Here is a 22046-nt window from a genome sequence, read left to right on the forward strand (position 1 = left end):
AAATACTTGGATACATTGGCCGCAGTATGTATCTGGACTTGTGAAATTAATCTATGAGCCTCATTATAGTACCTCTATATAAAAAAAATTATTACAGCAATGAGTAATCTAATCCTATGGAGGTTTGTGGGCTCAACTGAAGATCATGCTATCCTAAGACATATCCTCAAGTACACCCGGGAGAAAACATTCATCAATGAGACCTTTTATCTCCGCAGGGAGAAGGTTGGGTGTAGGTGGGCCAAGATGAAGGCTCATACTGGCCACTAGCAGGCAGCTCCATGTTACCAGAGTAGTATAGCCCTCAGAAGGCCGGTGACTCTTGCCCCCTATGTCTTTGGACAGAGGGTCCTCGGTCTGGATGAAATTTGCCCCCTTATGGATAGAGACTCTAAGGGTTTAGAGTACTGTTGATTGCATTACTTTTACTGCCCATTCTGTCTTTGTCATGCACACATTTAGGTTAGGAACCCTACTCGCCTGTGTTGATTTTCTTGGCAAGATTCCGATGGCTGTCTGAGGAGCACAAGAAGGAGGAGGGAAGGCAAGGCTTACCCCTAGTGTAGGCTTTCATCTTAGATAGTGACTAGGAGGTGGCAGGAGGACATAATCCATTAGTCAGGGGTACCTCGGCTTGGCACACCATTTTTACACAAAACTTTTCTTTTCTTTAGTAATAGAGGTTGTTGGGGGGGGGGGGCTCTTCCATAAAGCTACAAGGAGTAATCAGCACTGCAGAGAGGATGATTACCATAATCTGAGCATCATATTGTCTATATTTTCTATCAAGCCTGGTGCATGGGGCCTAGCTCTAAGGTACACAAAAAAAATCTGGTAAAGCAAAGCGGCAAAACAGAAAAAACTTCTTTCAAACAAGGTTTTCTCTACATTTGCTATAGACTGGAAGAAATAACCCTAATAACCCAGTTTTTGAGGCCTTTGTATAACCCCTTCAATAAAACATTGAAGTCCTTTAGCCCATGGACATGAACAGCTTCAGTCACTAGGTCCACCAGAACAAATTATTTTAAGGGCCCAACCTCGACCTTTGCAGAATTTGCCATGTTCAGTTATAACTTCATCTACAGCTCAAATTAACTACAAGATTTATGATGTTTGTATTAGACTCTAGTCATTTATTGCTAAAGGGGCCCCAATATTGGGAGTTGGTGTTTGAGAGAATAAAATGGTAAAGTGAAATTTAAGAGGCTATAAAGATGGCTACAGTGTGGAAGTCTAGTTCCTGGTGTGTTTAACCATTATATTACATCATTCCAAAAGTGAGCGTTCATTTTGAGAGTCTTACAGAGGTTAAAATGTCTTTGTGTTCTTCAAGTGGAACCAAACTTAACCAAACACACTGATATACGTCATAACTTAGTCTACTGCCCTAAACCTTGGATGTAGCTATTGGAGGTGAAAAGGTAGCATTGCTAGCCAGGCACTGTGGTCTAAGAGGACCAAGAGGCCCCTCTGCCAAAAAAAAGAAGAAACTAGTAGTATACTGTAAATATATGCTATGTAAGGCCTTGGTCAGAAGATGGTCCAAAAATTGGGGCACCAACCATGGACATCCCTCATGTAGCCAATAGCTCAGAGATTTTCATGTTTTGTAGCTCTACTATGGACTACACCATTGAATTCTCCCATTACCTGCAGACCGTGTGCTGTTTTGGCCCTGAACCACCAGGTTAGGGCAGTGCATGGCTAGAATTCCCCTTACGGAGTTCTCCTTACACCCATACTCTCATAAGGTGGCAGTACATCTTCAGTAGCATACAGTACATAGAAGAAAGGGGACTTCATAACAAACATCAAAATGGACCAGTAGAAGAACCAGAAGAACAAACCAGAACCCAGTAGCAGCACATGATCTGTCTCTATGGTTTTCCCACTTAACATACTATAAAATTATGGTGATGGTGGAAGCAGACCATTACCTATAGATGGCAGGAGTAACAGCCGGGGGTCAGAGGTAACCCATTTGTGGCCATTTAACACTTAACATTGTGATAGAAATAGATAGTGACCATTGAATCTGTTATATCAACAAGATCACAGGGGAGGTCAGTTGTTATCGCAGCCATGAACCTTACAAAGGCCCCTGCATGTGCCATCTGTATTTGGTAGTTGTGTCTGTCCAGGAAAAAGTTGTGTCTTAAAGGCCAATAGGCCACATGGTTTCTTACGAGCTGAATGGGCAGCAGAGTATCCCCTATTCTTCCAATAGATGGGAGACCCCCCCCCCCCCATTTATTTTATAGTATATGCTGTCCATATGCCAAAAATATCTCCTCTTTAAGTTTTATTGCACTTTATTACACCTTCTTACATTTCCCTTACTATGTTCTTCTATGGTATTGCTATCGTGTTGCATTGGCTCAATACATTTGATTTCTGACTATTTCATCATGAATTATCAATGGTTAATAGTCAAATGACACTGTGGGCTCTGCTACCCCTGCCTCAGCTGGGATACTGTAATCACGGTATACACTGGGAGGTAATTGTGTGTGAGATATCAGTTTATAGACAAGTCTCAGTGTTTAGCTCCTCGCACTCCCAGGAGGAGCCATCAGAGGAAGCAGATGTCTGGCAGAGGCTGTAATGACGGATAATTACCCCTCCTCCCCAGCTGCTGCGCATCACCTCACCAGGGGGACCCTGGGTAATAGGCCTGGGATAGTGCGCGAAATGACTGACGTGTATCCACCCTGGAGAGGAGCTCCCCATACATAGGCTGCACTTACTACAACTCTCCATACGATGCTCATTGCCACCAAATACACCGTCATTATATTCAATGAAACCTGCGCCCCGAGGGGCCCCCACAGGGAAGATTATTATTTTTCACAGGAAGATTGCTATTTTCATGATTATTATGTGAATAAAGAGACATCGTATATAGAAACATATAATTATTACATTTCTATTTTATGTATTCATCATGTATTATAGGATTATAGGTGTATTGTTATGTATTATAGGGTTATATGTGTATAATTATGTATTATAGGGTTATAGATGTATTATTTATTACATGAATATACGTGTATTACAGAATTATAGATGTATGCATTGCATGATTATGCTCAATGTATTTTGTATTACTTTATTTTATATGTGTTATAATTTATTATATATATATATATATATATATATATATATATATATATATATATCTGTATTATAGTATTAGATGTGTGATTATGTATTATAGGATTATATATGTATATTGTATTTTTTATTTTATACTATATATATCATAGAAGTATAATCATGTATTATAGGATTATAGATGTAATTTTATTATTACATTAATATATATACAGTGGTGCCTTGGATTACGAGCATAATTCGTTCCGGGACGGTGCTTGTAATCCAAATCCACTCTTAAACCAAAGCAAATTTTCCCATAACAAATCACAGAAATGCAGACAATTGGTTCCACACTCCAAAAATAATGATTTATTATTCTGAATAACATGTAAAATTAATGAAACAAACATTCAGAAACAGCAGAATCTGTGATATTATAAGTTACTGTACAGTAATGGAGAGGATGGGAAACACAAGGGCGGACAGAGACTGCAGGGAGCATGTAGGAATGAGCAGGGCAGATGTGGGCACATACATACAGCGCTCTCTGTCCGGGAAGAGAGGGGTTACAGTTATGGAGAGATTACCCCCACAGTCCTGTCCTCTGATGTAAGCCCCAGCCTGAAGTGGATCTGGTATGATTTGGAAGGTGAGAAAGACCTTCTGGGTCTGAGTACAGGGCTGTAGACCCTGCTATGCAGACCATTCCCCTCCTCCATGCGCGCTCCCACAGTACAGGGAGCTCTTAAACCAAAGCAATGCTCTTAAACCAAGTCATAATTTTGAAAAACTGTGAGCTCTTATATCAAATTGCTCTTAAACCAAGTTACTCTTAAACCAAGGTACCACTGTATTTATATATATAAAACATATACAGTATATGTATGTGTACATAAAAACTGTATTACAGAATTATAGATTGATTATGTATTATAGGGAAATATTTTTATTAAACATATTATTATTATTATTATTATTATTATTATTATTATTATTATTATTATTATTATTATTATTATTATGTTTTATAGGATATTGCCTTCATTATTGTCAGATACTACTATGTATGTATAAATCCCAATACACACCAGTTTGTAACACAGGACATTGGTCATTATCTGTAAAGCTATGCAGAATTACAACAGAATTACATAGATCCTACATAAACTTTCAAAACAACAACCTATAAACATCATGGGGTTACTTAAAATTATTATTTTTATTTTTATTTTTTTTGCTATAACAATATCTAAAAAATTCATAGAGATTAAGAAGACAACACTTATAATAGATAGAGAGGTGACATAGGACAATAGTAATTCATAACTGTGGGCAGTATATAGCACTTTAAGTAGAGAACACAAAATCTCATCTACACCTGCACTAATAACAGCCAAGAAAAATGTGGCTTCCTGAACCAATGATGCAAAAACATCTCTTATGTGATTATCCTGATCACCTGGTTAGACCATGTATGTGTGGTACCTATATACCAGTGAGGCCTAGTACCTGTGGTTACCTATATACCAGTAAGGCCTAGTACCTTGGGTGACCTGGATACCTTTAAGGCCTAGTACCTTGGGTGACCTGGATACCTGTAAGGCCTAGTACCTGTGGTGACCTAGATACCAGTGAGGCCTAGTACCTTGGGTGACCTGGATACCTTTAAGGCCTAGTACCTTGGGTAACCTGGATATCAGCGAGGCCTAGTACCTGTGGTGACCTAGATACCAGTGAGGCCTAGTACCTTGGGTGACCTGGATACCTCTAAGGCCTAGTACCTTGGGTGACCTAGATACCAGTGAGGCCTAGTACCTGTGGTGACCTAGATACCAGTGAGGCTTAGTACCTTGGGTGACCTGGATACCTTTAAGGCCTAGTACCTTGGGTGACCTGGATACCAGTGAGGCCTAGTACCTGTTGTGACCTAGATACCAGTGAGGCCTAGTACCTGTGGTGACCTAGATACCAGTGAGGCCTAGTACCTGTGGTGACCTAGATACCAGTGAGGCCTAGTACCTGTGGTGACCTAGATACCGGTGAGGCCTGGTATCTGTGGTGACCTAGATACCAGTGAGGCCTAGTACCTGTGGTGACCTGGATACCAGTGAGGCCTAGTACCTGTGGTGACCTAGATACCAGTGTGGCCTAGTACTTGTGGTTATTTGGATATTCATAAGGACTAGTAGCTGTGGTTACCTGGATATTTATAAGGCCTTGTACCTGTAGTTACCTGGCTATTCATAAGGACTAGTATGTGTGGTTACCTGGATATCCATAATAACTAGTATGTGTGGTTACCTGGATATTCATAAGGCCTAGTACCTGTGGTTTCCTGGATATTTATAAGGACTAGTATGTGTGGTCACCTGGTTATCCATAAGGCCTTATATCTGTGGATACCTGGATACAAGTGAGGCCTAGTACTTGTCGTCACCTGAGCACCAGTGAAGTCTAGAACCCCTGGTTGCCTAAATACCAATAAGGCATAGTAATGCTTGGAAACCATTAAAGCTTATTACTTCTAGTTACCTGCATACTAGTGAGGCCTGTTACCTCTGGTTATGAGACATAGTATCTGCTATTACCAGGTTACCAAAGAGGCCTAGTACCTGTTATTATATGGATACCACTAAGGTGTAATACGTGTGGTTACCTGGATGCCAGTGAGACCTTATACCCGTGGCTACTCAGATATTCATAAGGCCTGGTAATTGTTGTTATTTGAATACAAGTGAGGCCTAGTACCTATAGTTACCTACATACCACTGAGGCCTTATACATCTAGTTACCTGGATATACACAAAGCCTAGTACATAAAGTTACCTGGACATCTATAAGGCCCAGTACCTGTGGTTACCTGGATATCCATAAAGCCTAGTACCTGTGGTCACCTGGATATCCATAAAGCCCAGTACCTGTAGTCACCTGGATATCAATGAGGCCTAGTACCTGTGGTTACCTGGATACCAGTGAGGCCTAGTGCCTGTGATTTCTTAGATACCAGTAAGGCCTAGTGCCTGTGATTTCTTAGATACTAGTAAGGCCTAGTACCTATAGTTACCTACATACCACTGAGGCCTAGTACATCTAGTTACCTGGATGCCAATAATGCATTTTATCTGCTATTACCAGGTTACAAGTGCATAGTTGCCAACAGTTCCGGTTTTGCCGGAGACAGCTGAGGAGACAGCCCCAGCAAAACAATGTCCCGGGTATGTCCCGGGAAGCTCTGCCCCTGTCGCAAGAAGCCCTGCCCACTTCCAGTGCAAATTATGTCACTCATGCAGAGCAGGGAGAGGAGTCTCTGGGGGACTAGAGGAACCATACTGGTGAGGTAAGTATAGCTTTTTGGTGTTTTAAATACAGATAAAGGGACAAAAGGATGCTGAACGGGGTACTGGTATGATGATGAAGGTGGAAGTAGTATGATGATGGAGGGGCAGGAGGATGAGAGGGGTAATACTATGATGATGGAAGGGCAGGAGGATGAAGGGGGTAGTAGTATGATGATGGAGGGGGAAGGAGGAGTAGAGGGGTAGTACTATGATGATGGAAGGGCAGGAGGATGAAGGAGGTAGTATGATGATGGAGGGGCAGGAGGATGATGAAGGGGTAGTAATATGATGATGGAAGGGCAGGAGGATGAAGGAGGTAGTAGTATGATGATGGAGTGGCAGGAGGATGATGAAGGGGTAGTAATGTGATGCTGGAGCGGCAGTAGGATGAAGGGGGTAGTAGTATGATGATGGAGCAGCAGTAGGATGAAGGGGGTAGTAGTATGATGATATGGTGTGCAGCTGCATCATATGGGTACAAACTACCAGTATGTACAGTCAGTCAGTAGAATGCTATCTCTGAGTCTCAGCCTGCTCTGAGTGGGGTTTGTAATATACTGGGGACCTGAAACTGGGGTGCGTAATATACTGGGGACCTAATACTGGAAAGTGTTATATACTGGGGACCTAATACTGGAGTGTGTAATATACTGGGGACCTAATACTGGGGTGTGTAAGATACTGGGGACCTGATACTGGGGTGTGTAATATACTGGGGACCTAATACTGGGATGTGTAATGCTCCCTTTGTATTGTTCGGACTGTAAATTCTAACTGGAAAATTCTGAACCCACACCCATGATAGGCCACACCCCACCAAGACCACACCCACAATAAGTAACACCCCTTTTAAACCCTAAAGTGTCCCTGGAAAAACATTTTAAATGTTGGCAACTATGCCATTGAGACCTAGTAACTGTTAATATATGGATACCACCTGACCTGAATATCAGGGAGGCCCAGTACCTGTGGTTACCTAGATAGCCATAAGCATCTAATCGTCCCGGATCCAGCAGGACAGTCAAGATTTTGGGGTGAGATCCCACCATCCTGGGACAACCACCATTTGTCCCGCTCCCCAGCGCCGAAGTCAGCACCAGGTGTTGCTGCCGCCAAGTGCTGACAGGGGGGCTTACTACCAGAGGGACAGTACTTATATGGGGGGGGGGGCGCTTACTACCAGAGGGACAGTGCTTACATGGGGGAGCTTACTACTAGAGGGACAGTGCTTACATGGGGGACCTTACTACTAGAGGGACAGTGCTTACATGGGGGAGCTTACTACTAGAGGGACAGTGCTTACATGGGGGACCTTACTACTAGAGGGACAGTGCTTACATGGGGGAGCTTACTACTAGAGGGACAGTGCTTACATGGGGGAGCTTACTACTAGAGGGACAGTGCTTACATGGGGGACCTTACTACTAGAGGGACAGTGCTTACATGGGGGAGCTTACTACTAGAGGGACAGTGCTTACATGGGGGACCTTACTACTAGAGGGACAGTGCTTACATGGGGGAGCTTACTACTAGAGGGACAGTGCTTACATGGGGGAGCTTACTACTAGAGGGACAGTGCTTATGTGGGGGGCTTACTACTAGTGGGACAGTGCTTACTGAGGGAGGGGGGCTTACTACCAGAGGACATTGCTTACATAGGGGGCTTACTACCAGAGGACATTGCTTACATAGGGAGCTTACTACCAGAGGACATTGCTTACATAGGGAGCTTACTACCAGAGGACATTGCTTACATAGGGAGCTTACTACCAGAGGACATTGCTTACATGGGGAGCTTACTACCACAAGGACAGTGATTATATAGGGGGGCTTACTACCAGAGGGGCAGTGCTTACATGGGGGGGGATTACTATCAGAGGAACAGTGCTTACATGGGGGGTACTTACTACCAGAGGGACAGTGATTATATAGGGGGGCTTACTACCAGAGGGACAGTGCTTACATGGGGGGGGGCTTACTACCAGAGGGACAGCGATTAGAAAGGGGGGCTTACTACTAGAGGGACAGTGCTTACATGGGGGGGGCTTACTACCAGAGGGACAGCGATTAGAAAGGGGGGCTTACTACCAGAGGGACAGCGATTAGAAAGGGGGGCTTACTACCAGAGGGACAGCGATTAGAAAGGGGGGCTTACTACCAGAGGGACAGCGATTAGAAAGGGGGGCTTACTACCAGAGGGACAGTGCTTATATGGGGGGGAGGTACTTACTACAAGAGGGACAGTGCTTATATGGGGGGGAGGTACTTACTACAAGAGGGACAGTGCTTAAATGGAGGTGAGGCTTACTATCGAAGGACATTGCTTACATGTGCGTGTGTGTGTGGGGGGGGGTTACTACCAAAGGACATTGCTTACATGGGGGTGGGGCTTACTACCAAAGGGACAGTGCACTACCAGAGGGACAGTGCTTACAGGGGGGGGGGCTTACTACCAGAGGAAAAGTGCTTACATGAGGGGGGGATACTAGGGGATACCACCAGGGTACAGTGCTTATATCAGGGGCTTAATACCAGAGGGACAGTGCTTACTGAGGGGGGCTTACTACCAGAGGGACAGTGCTTATATGTTGAAAGGGAGGGGGGGGCGATTTCTACCAGAGTTCATTGCTTACATGGGGGGGGTTACTACCTAAAAGGGACAGTGCTTACATGGGGGGGGGTTACTACCAAAGGGACAGTGCTTACATGGGGGGGTTCTTACTACCAAAGAGACAGTGCTTACAGGGGGGGGGGGCTTACTACCAGGGAACAGTGCTTATATGGCGGCTTACTACCAGAGGACAGTGCTTACAGGGGGGGGGGCTTACTACCAAAAAGGGACAGTACTTACATGGGGAAGGGTGGTTCTTACTACCAAAGGGACAGTGCTTACATGGGGGGGGCTTACTACCAGGGGACAGTGCTTACATGGGGGCTTACTATCAAGGGACACTGCTTACATGGGGGGGCTTACTACCAGGGGATTCAAAATTAGTCCTTTAATAAATCTCCAACAACCTCCACCAAAAGTGATTTACTATTGCATTTAATATTACTACTGCACATGTCAGAATCCTTCATAGAATACATGAATGCATCATCTAGTAATGCAGAAGCACTGACAGTCTATTTCACTGATTAGTGGAATGAACGTGAATCTCACTCAAATTTATCTGAACCTGAGCATGTGGCATTTGATTAGTGGTGGCTGTTAAAGGGTAAATTTAGCAGTTTTCATATCTTATTTTATATCATACGTCATGGTGCTTGTTCCAGTAGAAAGTGATCTTTTATCATCTGCGGATTGTGCTATATGGGCGGGGCTTAATAGCCCACCCACAATGCCACAGTTAGCCCCGCCCCTGGTGACAGCATCTGCACATAGGCCCCCCCCCCTTACGCGACCTAGAGGGGGTGGGGCCTACACCTTTAGGCTGGCCTGTTCCAATGGCCATCGAGGGGCGGGGCCTATGCACTGATGGCGTAACGTGGGGCGGGGCCAACATTGACGTTGTGGGCGGGGCTAAGTAGCACTTCAGCAGTGAAGCCCCATCCAGATAGCACAATCCGCAGATGATAAAAGATCACTTTTTACTTGAACAAGCACCATGACGTATGATATAAAATATGAATATAAAACTGCTAGGTTTACCCTTGGCCTTTGGCCTTTGCACTTAGCTTAACTAGTGACTAGTACAATACCTCCAGTAAACTTGTGTAGCAATCAGAGGTAGAAGATCGGCAGCCCAGCATGGATAGGATTAGTCCCAGTTTTCACCACAGCCCCCTCTCACAGTGCTCTAGCCCAGTGCTTCTCAAACTTTTTCTACTGGAGCCTCACCCAACAGACCAAGGCAATGCCTGGGCCTCACCGGACTGACCAAGAGGATGCCTGGGCCTCACGATCTGTGGTGAAAGTCCATTTAAAAGCTTAAAACAATGCTAGAGCAACCTTTCACTCATCTCTCAATCTCTATATACTAATAAAGCAAGTACAAAATAAATTAATAATGTTGCTAAAATGGAGATTTTGGAGGATTGTGCAGATCATAGTTACTTTTGTAAAAACTGGCTCCCCAGCTGGGCCTCACCAACAACTAGGGGGCGCCTCACTGGTGAGGCCCGCCTCACAGTTTGAGAAGCACTGCTCTAGCCAGACATGGCTAGAGTATCAGTTATCAGGAGAAATAAACAGGAATCCCACAAGTGGGTCCTGGCCACTTGGCCAGGCCCTGGTGGAGCCATCTCAGCAGACTATGGACACGCACCTTTGCTCATATAATCTCTGACTAGATCTAATTCTGAACTATCTCCTAACTAGCAGCACCCCACTATATATATATATATATATGGCTCTTCAGGGGGGAATTTAATTGGCAAGGGGACAGAATAATCCTTGGTGGTAATCCTCTGAGGTAGTTGGCTCAGGGATTGGTCAAGGTGAGGAATCAACAGACAATGGCATGAGTCATACAATCAATAAAGCAATCAGTTAACCCTTTAGGGTGCCTTCACACGTACCGTATCGCTGCGTTTTTATCGCTGCGTTTTTGCTGCATTTTTTACATGCGCTTTTTGATTTTCACATGATTTTCATGTGAAAATCAAAATTCGCACCAAAAACGCAGCGTTAAAAACGCAGCGATACGGTACGTGTGAAGCTACCCTAAGACAGTTCTGACCTTCAGCTGTGCAAACAGTACAGTGACATACAGTGGCAAAACAATTGCTTGCGGTCACAAGACTGCAGTGCCAGTGGCGGGCCAGGTCGCAGCGGCGACCGCTGGGACCGTGGTAGCTACGCCAATGTTTGATGATATTTGTTTCTTAGATAATGGCAATAGGTGATGTGGATATGGGGTGTGGTTCTGGGTGGGGCATGGCTATAGAGTGTAGTTATAGGTGTACCTATGGGGCATGGCTATGTCCCTCCTTTCTCAGCAAAAGTTGGGAGGTATGCCATAAGGCCTTATGTCTGTAGTTATCTAGACATCCTGCAGTTACCTATATACATGCGAGGCTTAGTACCTGTTATTAGCAAGCTATCAGTGGGGCCTAGTGCCTGTTGTTATGTGGATACCACTCAGGTTTAATATATGTAATTACCTGGATACCAGTAAGGCCTTGTACCTGTGGCTACTTGGATATCCATGGGCCTAGTACCTGTTGTTGCTTGGATACTAGTGAGGCCTAGTACCTTTGGCTACTTGGATATCCATAGGCCTAGTACCTGTGGTTACCTGGATACCAGTGGGGCCCAGTACCTGTTGTTACCTGGATATCTATAAGGCATAGTACCTCTGGTTACCTGGATACCAGTAAGGCCTAGTACCTGTGATGACCTGGATATTAGTGAGACCTAGTACCTGTACTTGCCTGGATACCAGTAAAGCCTAGGACCTATCATTGCCTGAATATCAGTTAGGTCTAGTACCTGTTTTTCCTGGATGTCATTGAGGCCTAGTACCTGTGGTTAGTTAGATCATACCTCCTGCCTCAGATCTGGCGGAACTGCACTGTAATCACTTGTATGGTGTGCAGAGCCTGTGTGCTATTGGTATCTACCTCTATATGGGTCAGTGTATGGGCAGGGCCTGCGTTAGGGGGGGGCAAAGTGGGCACTTACCCAGGGCCCCCACCTCCCTGGGGCCCCCTAGCTCCTTCCTTGTTAGTGGAGCAGGAAGCAGACCAGCACAAGCAGCTCCCCTGCTCCACTAATGAACGAAGGAGCTGAGCTGTGAGGACGGAGCGCCCCTCCTTCAGGCTGCCTGTGCCCTACAGAGGAGGAGGAACGGCAAGTCCTGGTAAAGAAAAGGAGGCTGGGGGGGGGTAGAGGGTCACGGAGGCTGGGGGTGGGGCTTACGGTTGTGGGTGGGCGGAGCCTCGGGGGTCTTTATAAAGCAGTAACCCCCTCCCCATATACCTAGCGAACAGTATACAGGAAGGGGGCAGGGGATCTTGTATGATGCAGTCCCCCCCTTCCACCATATACTGTTCAGGGCCCTCCTCCCTCTGTATCTATGGGCACCAGGCCCTGAGCAGCACACAGTACATGATGGAGGTGGGTGCTGAATCACACAGGATCCCCTCCCCCATTCAGGGCCTAGTGAGCAGTATATGGGGAGGGGATTGTGTATGATACAGTACCCTCACATCCCTCCCCTGCTCTACTACTATCCCCAATACTACTCCTAATACTGCTCTACTACTACCCCCAATACTGCCCTACTACTACCCCCATACTGCCCTACTACTACCCCCAATACTACTAATACTGCTCTACTACTACCCCCAATACTGCCCTACTACTACCCCCAATACTACTAATACTGCCCTACTACTACCCCCAATACTACTAATACTGCTCTACTACTACCCCAAATACTGCCCTACTACCACCCCAAATACTACTAATTCTGCTCTACTACTATCCCCAATACTATTCTTAATATTGCTCTACTACTACCCCCAATACTGCCCTACTACTACCCCCATACTGCCCTACTACTACCCCCAATACTACTAATACTGCTCTACTACTACGCCCAATACTGCTCTACTACTACCCCCAATACTACTACTAATACTGCCCTACTACTACCCCCAATACTACTAATACTGCTCTACTACCCCCAATACTTACAAAAAAGAAAAAAGAAACGGTAGATTGAGATTCAGCTCACCTAGGTGTGGTTCTTTCTTGCAGCAAGCGTGTGTGGAGGAGGGTGCACGGTAGTCCGGTGCTGGCCAGGCACTGATTACAAGACGTGGGTGGAGAAAGAAGGTAGTGGATTCCGGCACTCCTGACGATAAACTAAAACTTAACTTTTAATAAATGCATTAAAAATAGATGTCACATAGCGGACCAATACTGCCCTACTACTACCCCATACTGCCCTACTACTACCCCCAATACTATTAATACTGCCCTAATACTACCCCCATACTGCCCTACTACTACCCCCAATACTACTCCTAATACTGCTCTACTACTACCCCTAATACTGCTCTACTACTACCCCCAATACTGCTCTACTACTACCCCTAATACTGCTCTACTACTACCCCCAATACTGCCCTACTACTACCCCCATACTGCCCTACTACTACCCCCAATACTACTCCTAATACTGCTCTACTACTACCCCCAATACTGCTCTACTACTACCCCTAATACTGCTCTACTACTACCCCCAATACTGCTCTACTACTACCCCCAATACTGCCCTACTACTACCCCCAATACTACTCCTAATACTGCTCTACTACTACCCCCAATACTGCCCTACTACTACCCCCAATACTGCTCCTAATACTGCTCTACTACCCCCAATGCTACTCCTAATACTGCTCTACTACTACCCCCAATAGTGCCCTACTACTACCCCCAATACTACTCCTAATACTGCCCTACTACTACCCCCAATAGTGCCCTACTATAACCCCCAATACTACTCCTAATACTGCTCTACTACTATCCCCAATAGTGCCCTACTACTACCCCCAATACTACTCCTAATACTGCTCTACTACTATCCCCAATACTACTCCTAATACTGCTCTACTACTACCCCCAATACTGCTCTACTACTACCCCCAATACTGCTCTACTACTACCCCCAATACTGCTCTACTACTACCCCCAATACTGCTCTACTACTACCCCTAATACTGCTCTACTACTACCCCCAATACTACTCCTAATACTGCTCTACTACTACCCCAATACTGCTCTACTACTACTCCTAATACTGCTCTACTACTACCCCCAATACTGCTCTACTACTACCCCTAATACTGCTCTACTACTACCCCTAATACTGCTCTCACTACCATTGCTATTATTACCCCCACTCCTGATACTACTACTCCCAAAACTGCTACTTCCCTTATCTACTACTACACCCCTCATCTTCTATGCTTCTACTATTACTACACCCCTTATCCACTATGCCTATACTACTACACCCATCAAAAAATAAATAAAAAAATCGAGAAAAGAAAAAACAAGATTTTATTTTTTGCCCACATCGCCCCAGGCTATCTGCTGAGGGGGCAACTATCAGTGGAGATGCTATGTGCTGGGGGGGGGGTAACTATCAGGGGGCTAGCTAACAAGTGTATAATCTACAGTGAGATGCCTCCTATATTGGTGGATACTACATACTGGGTGGTGGAGGTAACTACCAGAAGAATTACCTACAGAGGGATACCGGCTATATGTACTATGGAGGCACAGAGGGAACTATCTACTATATTGGGCACAGAGGGGTCTTATTTAAGGTCACAGAAGATCACCCCACCTCGAGCAGCGCGCCAACCGCTGACAAAAAAGTAAAGAGTATGGGGACCTTAAATTGCAGCTACAATGTTTTAGCATTTGGGGCCCCACCTTCAACTTTGCCCAGGGCCACATTTTGTCTAAAACCGGCCCTGTGTATGGGGGGTTACTGATCTTTGTATAGTGGGTTTTAGTTAGTATTGATATGGTGGTATTAATCACTATGTGGTGGTAATAGCTATATGTGGTAATGTGTTTTTATATACTGGTATTATTGGTCTTGGTTTACCGGATGTTAGTAATGGTATTGTGGTATTAGTCATTATAGTGGTAATGGTAGTGGTAAAGGTGCGGTTATAATATTAGTCCTTGTTTACTGGATTTGATCAGTAACAATGTGACGGTATGCTATGAATCCACTTCTGGCTTTTGCCACATTTTCTGCTGCAAATAAGCAGTGCATGATGCTACCCTATGATTGTGTGATCAGCAGTAAGAGTAGTGGCAGTAGGGATGTGCTATAGGGTGTGGTCTCTCCACACAATATAATGCCTCCTTTACTGTTCCCTCACAGTATCAAGTACCCAAACACATACATAGTTATCTTATAACTTTGTTGCCAATAAAGATTACTTATTGCCTCCATACTGCTACTGAGCAACTGAAAGATATCACCAATGATACCACTACATAATACCGCCACAACATGTCCACTATCACTACAGACCCTATAACAAAATGCAGTTACATCCAGTGACTCACAGGGGGTGTCTTCTCTTTGTTCACTTTTCTCTTTTCCTTCCATCCAGTCCGGGCCAGCTTAAAGTCTTCACCCGGCCATGAATCTTCTCTCCAGAATCTGCCAGAAAAACAGTTTAGACTTCTTGCTCCTGTACATATTGTAGTAAGGTCCCCATGCCCTGTGCGCTGTCAATCAGGGCGCACTATTCAACAATAAGCATGGCATTAGCCATGCTTACAGTTAAAAGGATCAGGGTAGTGGGGAGCGGGTGCTGTGATAACAGCAGAGATGGGGAGGTGAGTGATGGGGATGGGGAGGTGAGTATGTCTTATGTCTCTTGGCAAGAAACAATATGCAAATTAACTTTCACACCTCCTGGGCAAAGAGAATGGCCTGTAAGTCTCCACACGTCTTTATGATGGACTCTCCTTAAGGGAAACTAGTATCCCTTAGGTTCCTACAAAGCGTTTTTTTAACGATTAATGATCACAAACGAGATTGTCATTAGTTACTGCATCTGATCCCAGCAAAAGAATGGACTATGAATGAATGATTAGTGAACAAATTAGCGAACGATTAACGATAATTTAATGGTCAGATCTAAATGAACGATCAATGACACGCGAGCGATGTTTCGATTGTTGCCTGCAATTACACAGGACAAGTATTCGAACGTAATAACGATTTTCCGCACAATAATCGTCCTGTGTAATAGGGCCCTCAGACCCATGTTGATAGGCCTCTCACTAGCCAGCCAATACCCTGATCTGCACTGAAGAGGGGCAACAACTCTGAAACAGCTGTCTGCAGATGGGAAATCTTTCCTTTTGGAGAGATTGTTTGGCTTGTCATAAAATCCAGAGTTAATGTTCTAAGACTCCTAGATGGCGGGAGACACTGACTTGAAGGGACGTCTTTTTGCCTAAGTGGTGTAAGAACACCAGTTAGAGCATTTTGCTTATTCTTTCTTCCCAGAATTCCTAGTGGAGCAGGAATGGCTTGTAAGTCTCCACCTGTCTTTATGACAGACTCTCCTTATATTTTGGGGAAAGTTACAAAAAATCATTCTGTCTGGAAATCCCCTTTAAGATTGAAAAAAATTCTCAAGAATGGATAACCCTTTTAAGGACCTGTATTATCAGTGATTGCCTAATGTACATAGGTGCCATGTATAGAGTCAGGGTATAAGGTTAGAGTCGTGAACACAGGGACAAATTCTCTGTGATTTCTAATAAAGGAGAAGTCTGGGTCAGGACCCCGCTACAGCTGATCACTGGTGATGACCCGGGTCCCAGCTCAGACCAGGAAGTGGCCAGAGGACTAGAAACCAAAGTGGAGGTCAGTGGACCACATCACTGAAGCCGAGGAGGTTGGTGCATGTTGTTATGTTCAGCCACCTCCTCCCTGACTCTTTTGGGGGGATAAAAGTCAGAGCCTGGACTTCTTCCTTAAAGGACAACTGCGGCGCTGATATAAAAAAAATGAACTGAAGCTCCAGTTGGTGTCTTAATTTTATTTTTCTTTCAATTCCTGGTTTGGAGTTTCCCATGATGCACTTTGTCTCCAGTGATGTCTAAATGACTCTGTAAAACTGTTAGATGGCTTACAGCTTGATCAGCCAATTAGAGCTGAGCAGCCTGATTCATCTAACAAAGAGAGGCTGTCTTAACAGGGCTTAGACCCACCTCCCTCTTGATGATGTCATTGTCACAAAATGGCTGCCACAGAGCAGCCTGGGGTCAACAGTCATTAGGTAAGAATGACTTTACTTCCCTTTCTGGTGGGGAGTTGAGGGGGGAAAAGATAGGGAAGGGGGCAGATAGGTGATTTAAGCATAGGTGATAGGTGATTGAAGCATATAACCTTGTAATGTGTTTCAATTACTGGGAAAAGCTTTTCACCAGAGTTGTCCTTTAAGAGAGTACAGGTGCCATACTTGCTCTGTATTTGATGGTTATTGTTCTCTGTCATGAGCTATTTTAGCCTGTACTGTTGCTTTAAGAAGTGCATTGTAAAATGATGACTACTTTGTATGTCCAGTTTTGAAAAATAGTTATATCCATACACGTTACGGTTCCTTTCAGAGAGTTGAGAGTAATGAGCTAATTGTATCTCTATCTCTGTCACTTTCCTAATTGACGTGAGGTCCCTCGTGTCTTGAGAGTCCTCCAGGGTGATAATCTGAGATCACACAATCTATAAACACTAAGACATATATATATATATATATATATATACAGGCTTTACGTAGGGCTGGATAATTGCTTCTCAGGAGCCTGGCTCACCAGATGCTACGGCTGGACCCAGACTACTTTGGGTGGACTTCAACGCTACAGAACTTTAATTTTGGGCAATAAGTTGGTGTAACTTCTCACCTATTACTGACTGCTTCCTCTCGCAGGCAGTGAATATCTCATATACATGTACCGAAGGACCATGAGGATTGCTGCTATAATTCTGTGCCTGGTTCTCTCTCGACCTATGTCCTCGAAATCAGGCTGTGTCCTACAACACCAGACAGTGACCGGGTATATTCAGGAGGGAGATGTTCTCCTAGGTGGAATATTTCCCCTCCATCTCAGTCCAGGGACACAAGCAGAGAACTTCACAAAGCCACCGAGCTCCTATTCCTGCCAACGGTGAGAACAACCAGGTCCTTATACTGGATCCATAACACCGACTATAGTCATCACATTGTATGGTTCTCATTACTAGCTTGTTTGTGTCACTCTCACCTGTCTCCATATATTGTCCTGTTCATTCTCCTGTGCTCCAAGTGTCGGTGTGCCATTGATTTGACACCCAATGTGATGACCTTGATCTGTTGTAATCTAATTGGGAATATTCATGTTTCTTTATGTGTATAATATGCATCTATACATTGAATTTTTCTTGTGTTTATTCTACACCAGGTTTAGCTTTCGCTCTTTCCGCTGGATTCTCGCCTTTCTCTTTGCAGTGGAGGAGGTCAACAGAAGACCTGGATTGTTGCCAAATTTGACATTGGGGGCAGCAGTAATGGACTCATGTAGTGAGGCAAATGGAGCAATAGGGGGAACATCATGGCTCCTTTCTGGAAGTCCTGGAGGACCTTTGAATTATCGATGCCTGGATTCACCATCAAGACTGGCTGCAGTGCTGGGAGATGCAGGTGGAGAAGCTGCCGTGAGTGTAGCAAATATTTTGGGTCTCTACAATTACCCACAGGTGAGGAGATAAAGATTAAGGACTAACTTCAGGAACATAGTTGTGGCCATGATCGTGATCTAATATGTTTCCTCTCTTTCCTTGCAGATCAATTATTTCACACCTCCAGCCCAACTTGGTAATAGGCTCTTCTTCCCTTCATCTCTCAGTGTTGCCCCTACATTGTCTTCACAGATGAAAGGTATGGCTAGACTGCTCCAAGTATTTGCCTGGTCTTGGGTGGGCGTCTTATTCCAAGCAACAAGTTCCTCTTCATTGGGTCAAACTTTTCTTGAACAGATGCAGGCTTCAGACGCTTGCCTAGCCTTCTGGGAAAATCTTTCTTCTGAACCCTCACCAGAAGATGTGAAACAGGTGGCTGAAGTTATCAGACAGTCGACAGCCAATGTGGTGGTTGTCTTCTCACTTGAAGCCTATTTGAACCCTGTTTTGTTGGAGCTTGCCCATAATGGAGATACTAGAGATAGAGTCTGGCTGACCATTGATGCATGGTCTACATCTCCAAGTCTTGTGACTTTCCAACTATCCAAATTCTTAAGGGGATCACTTGGACTTGTTCTTCGCAATGGGGCCGCCCCTGGATTCAGAGAATTTGTTTTTGGATTACATCCTAGTGACTATAATAATCATACGTTTTTTGAGCAATTTTGGGAGGAAGCATTTAGTTGTCATTGGGTCATCAGAATGAACAACGCATCATCATCTCATATGTTCTTTCCTCCATCACCATCACCACCTTCAACACAGTCTTTGTGTACAGGACTAGAAAATCCTGCCACTCTACAGATATTTTCAGATATAGGGGACCTCCGAGTTACCTACAATGTCTACAAGGCTGTACTTATGGTAGCAAGAACTCTTAAAGATATGGCTGCTTGTACAAATATTGAAAGAACTTTGGTTGGAAGCCATTGTGCTGAAATGAACAAGTTTACCCCTTGGCAGGTAAGTGTAAGAAGACCATACACATTAGTGGAAAAGATAGATAAATAGATATCTGTATATTAACCCTGTCATGTTCCTACAGCTTTTTTATTACCTTCGTAGAGTGAGACTGAAAGGAAACATTGGGGACGACTTATATTTTGACTCTCTTGGAAATGCTCCGGCTGTTTACGACATAATAAACTGGCAAGAAGAACTATCAGGAGGTGCCCAATGGGTGAGAGTAGGGAGCTATGAAAGTGGTGCCCAGTTAGGACATGATCTACTCATCAACCTAAGTGCAATTCAATGGGGAGGGCAGTTTCAACAGGTAAGACATGCCACTATTCTTCTGAGTAGTCCTGACTGACTGAAAAGGATTTATTTTCCAAAAAGTTATGGTGACAAAGATATACATTTGTACATTTAGATACCCATTTCCTTTTGTTCTAAAGAATGTCCTCCTGGGTTTTGGAAGGCCCCACGTCTTGGCCAACCACATTGCTGCTTTAATTGCATTCTGTGTGCCGCAGGAGAAATTTCCAACCAGACTAGTAAGTAAGATCTTACTGAAGGTTAGATGTCACAAATATTCTTGGTGACAGTTTTTGACTGTAATGTTTTGTTTGCAGATGCTGTAGATTGCTTCCTTTGTCCCGAAGAAGAGTGGCCAAATTCTGCACACAACCAATGTCTTCCCCGTGAGGTGGAATTGCTCTCCCTGTCTGATCCTCTAGGAATGTCTCTAGGAAGCACTTCTATCTTGGGTTCCCTCCTGCCCGCCATTGTTCTTTTTCTTTTCATCAAGAACAGAGAGACACCTTTAGTCCGTGCCAACAACTGCACTCTTAGTTTCATCCTCCTTGTTGCCCTCACGTTCTCTTTTCTTTGCCCTCTCCTTCTTCTTGCTCCACCAGGGAACCAGACCTGCATTTTTCGACAAGCAGCCTTTGGTGTCTTATTCACCCTTTGTATTTCATGTCTATTAGCCAAGACTATTATTGTTGTCCTAGCTTTCCGGTCTAATCAACCAGGTGGTTTTCTCAAAGTGCCTATGGGCCCGTTTTGGCCTATCTTCTTTGCCATGTTTTGTACTTTTATCCAGTTTGCCCTTTGTTGCTCTTGGTTTTCAGTGGATCCACCATTTCCAGTACATGATGCTAAGACTCAGTTAGGAAAAATTGTTGTTCAATGTAACTACGGTCTTGGTTTCTGGTTCATGCTAGGTTACCTTGCACTTCTGTCTACCATCTGTTTTGTGGCTGCATTCTTGACCAGGAAGCTACCCGGGACCTTTAATGAGGCTACTCATATAACTTTTAGTATGTTAGTGTTCCTCACTGTTTGGATAAGTTTTGTCCCAGCCTACCTTAGCACCAAGGGAAAAATGGCGGTGGCTACAGAAATTTTTGCAATCTTGTCCTCCAGTGCCAGTCTATTATTTTGCATCTTCACACCCAAGATCTACATCATCCTCTTGAAGCCCCAGCTTAACACTCGAGCAATGGTTTCTGGTCAGAAAAGATTACAAACCAATGTGAACCAAAACATTCAGCCATCGTACCAAAGAAGATATCATGGCGGACACTAGATTTAATTGAACAGTCAACTTAAAGGGAATCTGTAAGCACTTGGACCTCACCCGAGGTGCTGACAGTGTGATACAGATGACAGTGCCCTAGCAGACAATGACCTTTTGTATAAGTGCACATGTATATAGACGAGATTCAGCACAATCTTCATTCTTCCTCTATATTTAAATGTTTTTATAAAATTTTCACATACAAACAGTAACAACGACAGTCAGTCAATGAGTATGTATGGAGGTTGCAGGCATGAACCAGCGAACAGAGCATGTAATATTCCTTAAGGCAGAAAAAAGAGAATCCCTGCCACTACAGAAGAGAACAGGAAAAACAAAAAAACAAGGTAAGCGCTCACCACTCTTCCTCCTTCCATCATTGCAGCTTGGCTTCTAGCAGACGTGTCTTGCATCCTTAACCTGCAGAGGTGCTGTAGCCGGGAAGAGCGGTGCATGTGTGCTGTGGGAATAGGCTTCAGCCACTCAGCACACATACATCGCTCTTCCCGGCTATGGTACCTGCGCAGGTTCAGGATGCAGGATGCAAGCACCCCTAGACATCAGTGCCACAGCGAAGGCCTAGCTGAATGTTTATTCATTGAGAAGATGAAGGAGGAGGAATGGTGAGGTGTGCCACAAACTGTGAGCTACCACTACTCTTTGACTCTTCTTTACAATAAGAAAATAAAGATTGTGCCGAATATCCTCCCCTTAGTAATGTGGGCAGACAACAAAAGCCATCAACCTATGCAGAACAGGCAAACCGGGTCACTCACACCTGAACAATCAAGCTGGAAACCTATGGGCTTCTGTGAGTCTCCGAGAGGCCACCCTCTACCACCCAGAATGCAACTGCAATTTTCCGGTTGTCCA

The 22046-nt window shown here is 44.4% G+C and overlaps 1 protein-coding gene across 1 annotated transcript; it reads left to right on the forward strand.

Moving 5' to 3' along the window:
• Positions 1-99: 99 nt before the first annotated feature.
• LOC138785108 (extracellular calcium-sensing receptor-like) lies at positions 100-21581 on the forward strand. Its single transcript, XM_069960687.1, has 7 exons — positions 100-232; positions 17862-18099; positions 18373-18667; positions 18755-19612; positions 19695-19922; positions 20022-20145; positions 20224-21581. The coding sequence occupies exons 1-7, from the start codon at positions 100-102 to the stop codon at positions 21180-21182; spliced, it is 2835 nt and encodes a 944-aa protein (XP_069816788.1). The 3' UTR covers positions 21183-21581.
• The last annotated feature ends 465 nt before the right edge of the window (positions 21582-22046 follow it).

The sequence above is a fragment of the Dendropsophus ebraccatus genome, chromosome 1, assembly GCF_027789765.1.
Source record: "Dendropsophus ebraccatus isolate aDenEbr1 chromosome 1, aDenEbr1.pat, whole genome shotgun sequence".
Lineage (NCBI taxonomy): Eukaryota > Metazoa > Chordata > Amphibia > Anura > Hylidae > Dendropsophus > Dendropsophus ebraccatus.

Excerpts from the sequence above, each read along its gene's own strand:
- LOC138785108 (XM_069960687.1), top strand. The coding sequence starts at position 100 with ATGAGTAATCTAATCCTATGGAGGTTTGTGGGCTCAACTGAAGATCAT. Across the intron at positions 233-17,861 it reads CCGCAGGGAGAAGGTTGGGT|GCAGTGAATATCTCATATAC; the intron begins GTAGGTGGGCCA and ends TTCCTCTCGCAG. Across the intron at positions 18,100-18,372 it reads AGCTCCTATTCCTGCCAACG|GTTTAGCTTTCGCTCTTTCC; the intron begins GTGAGAACAACC and ends ATTCTACACCAG.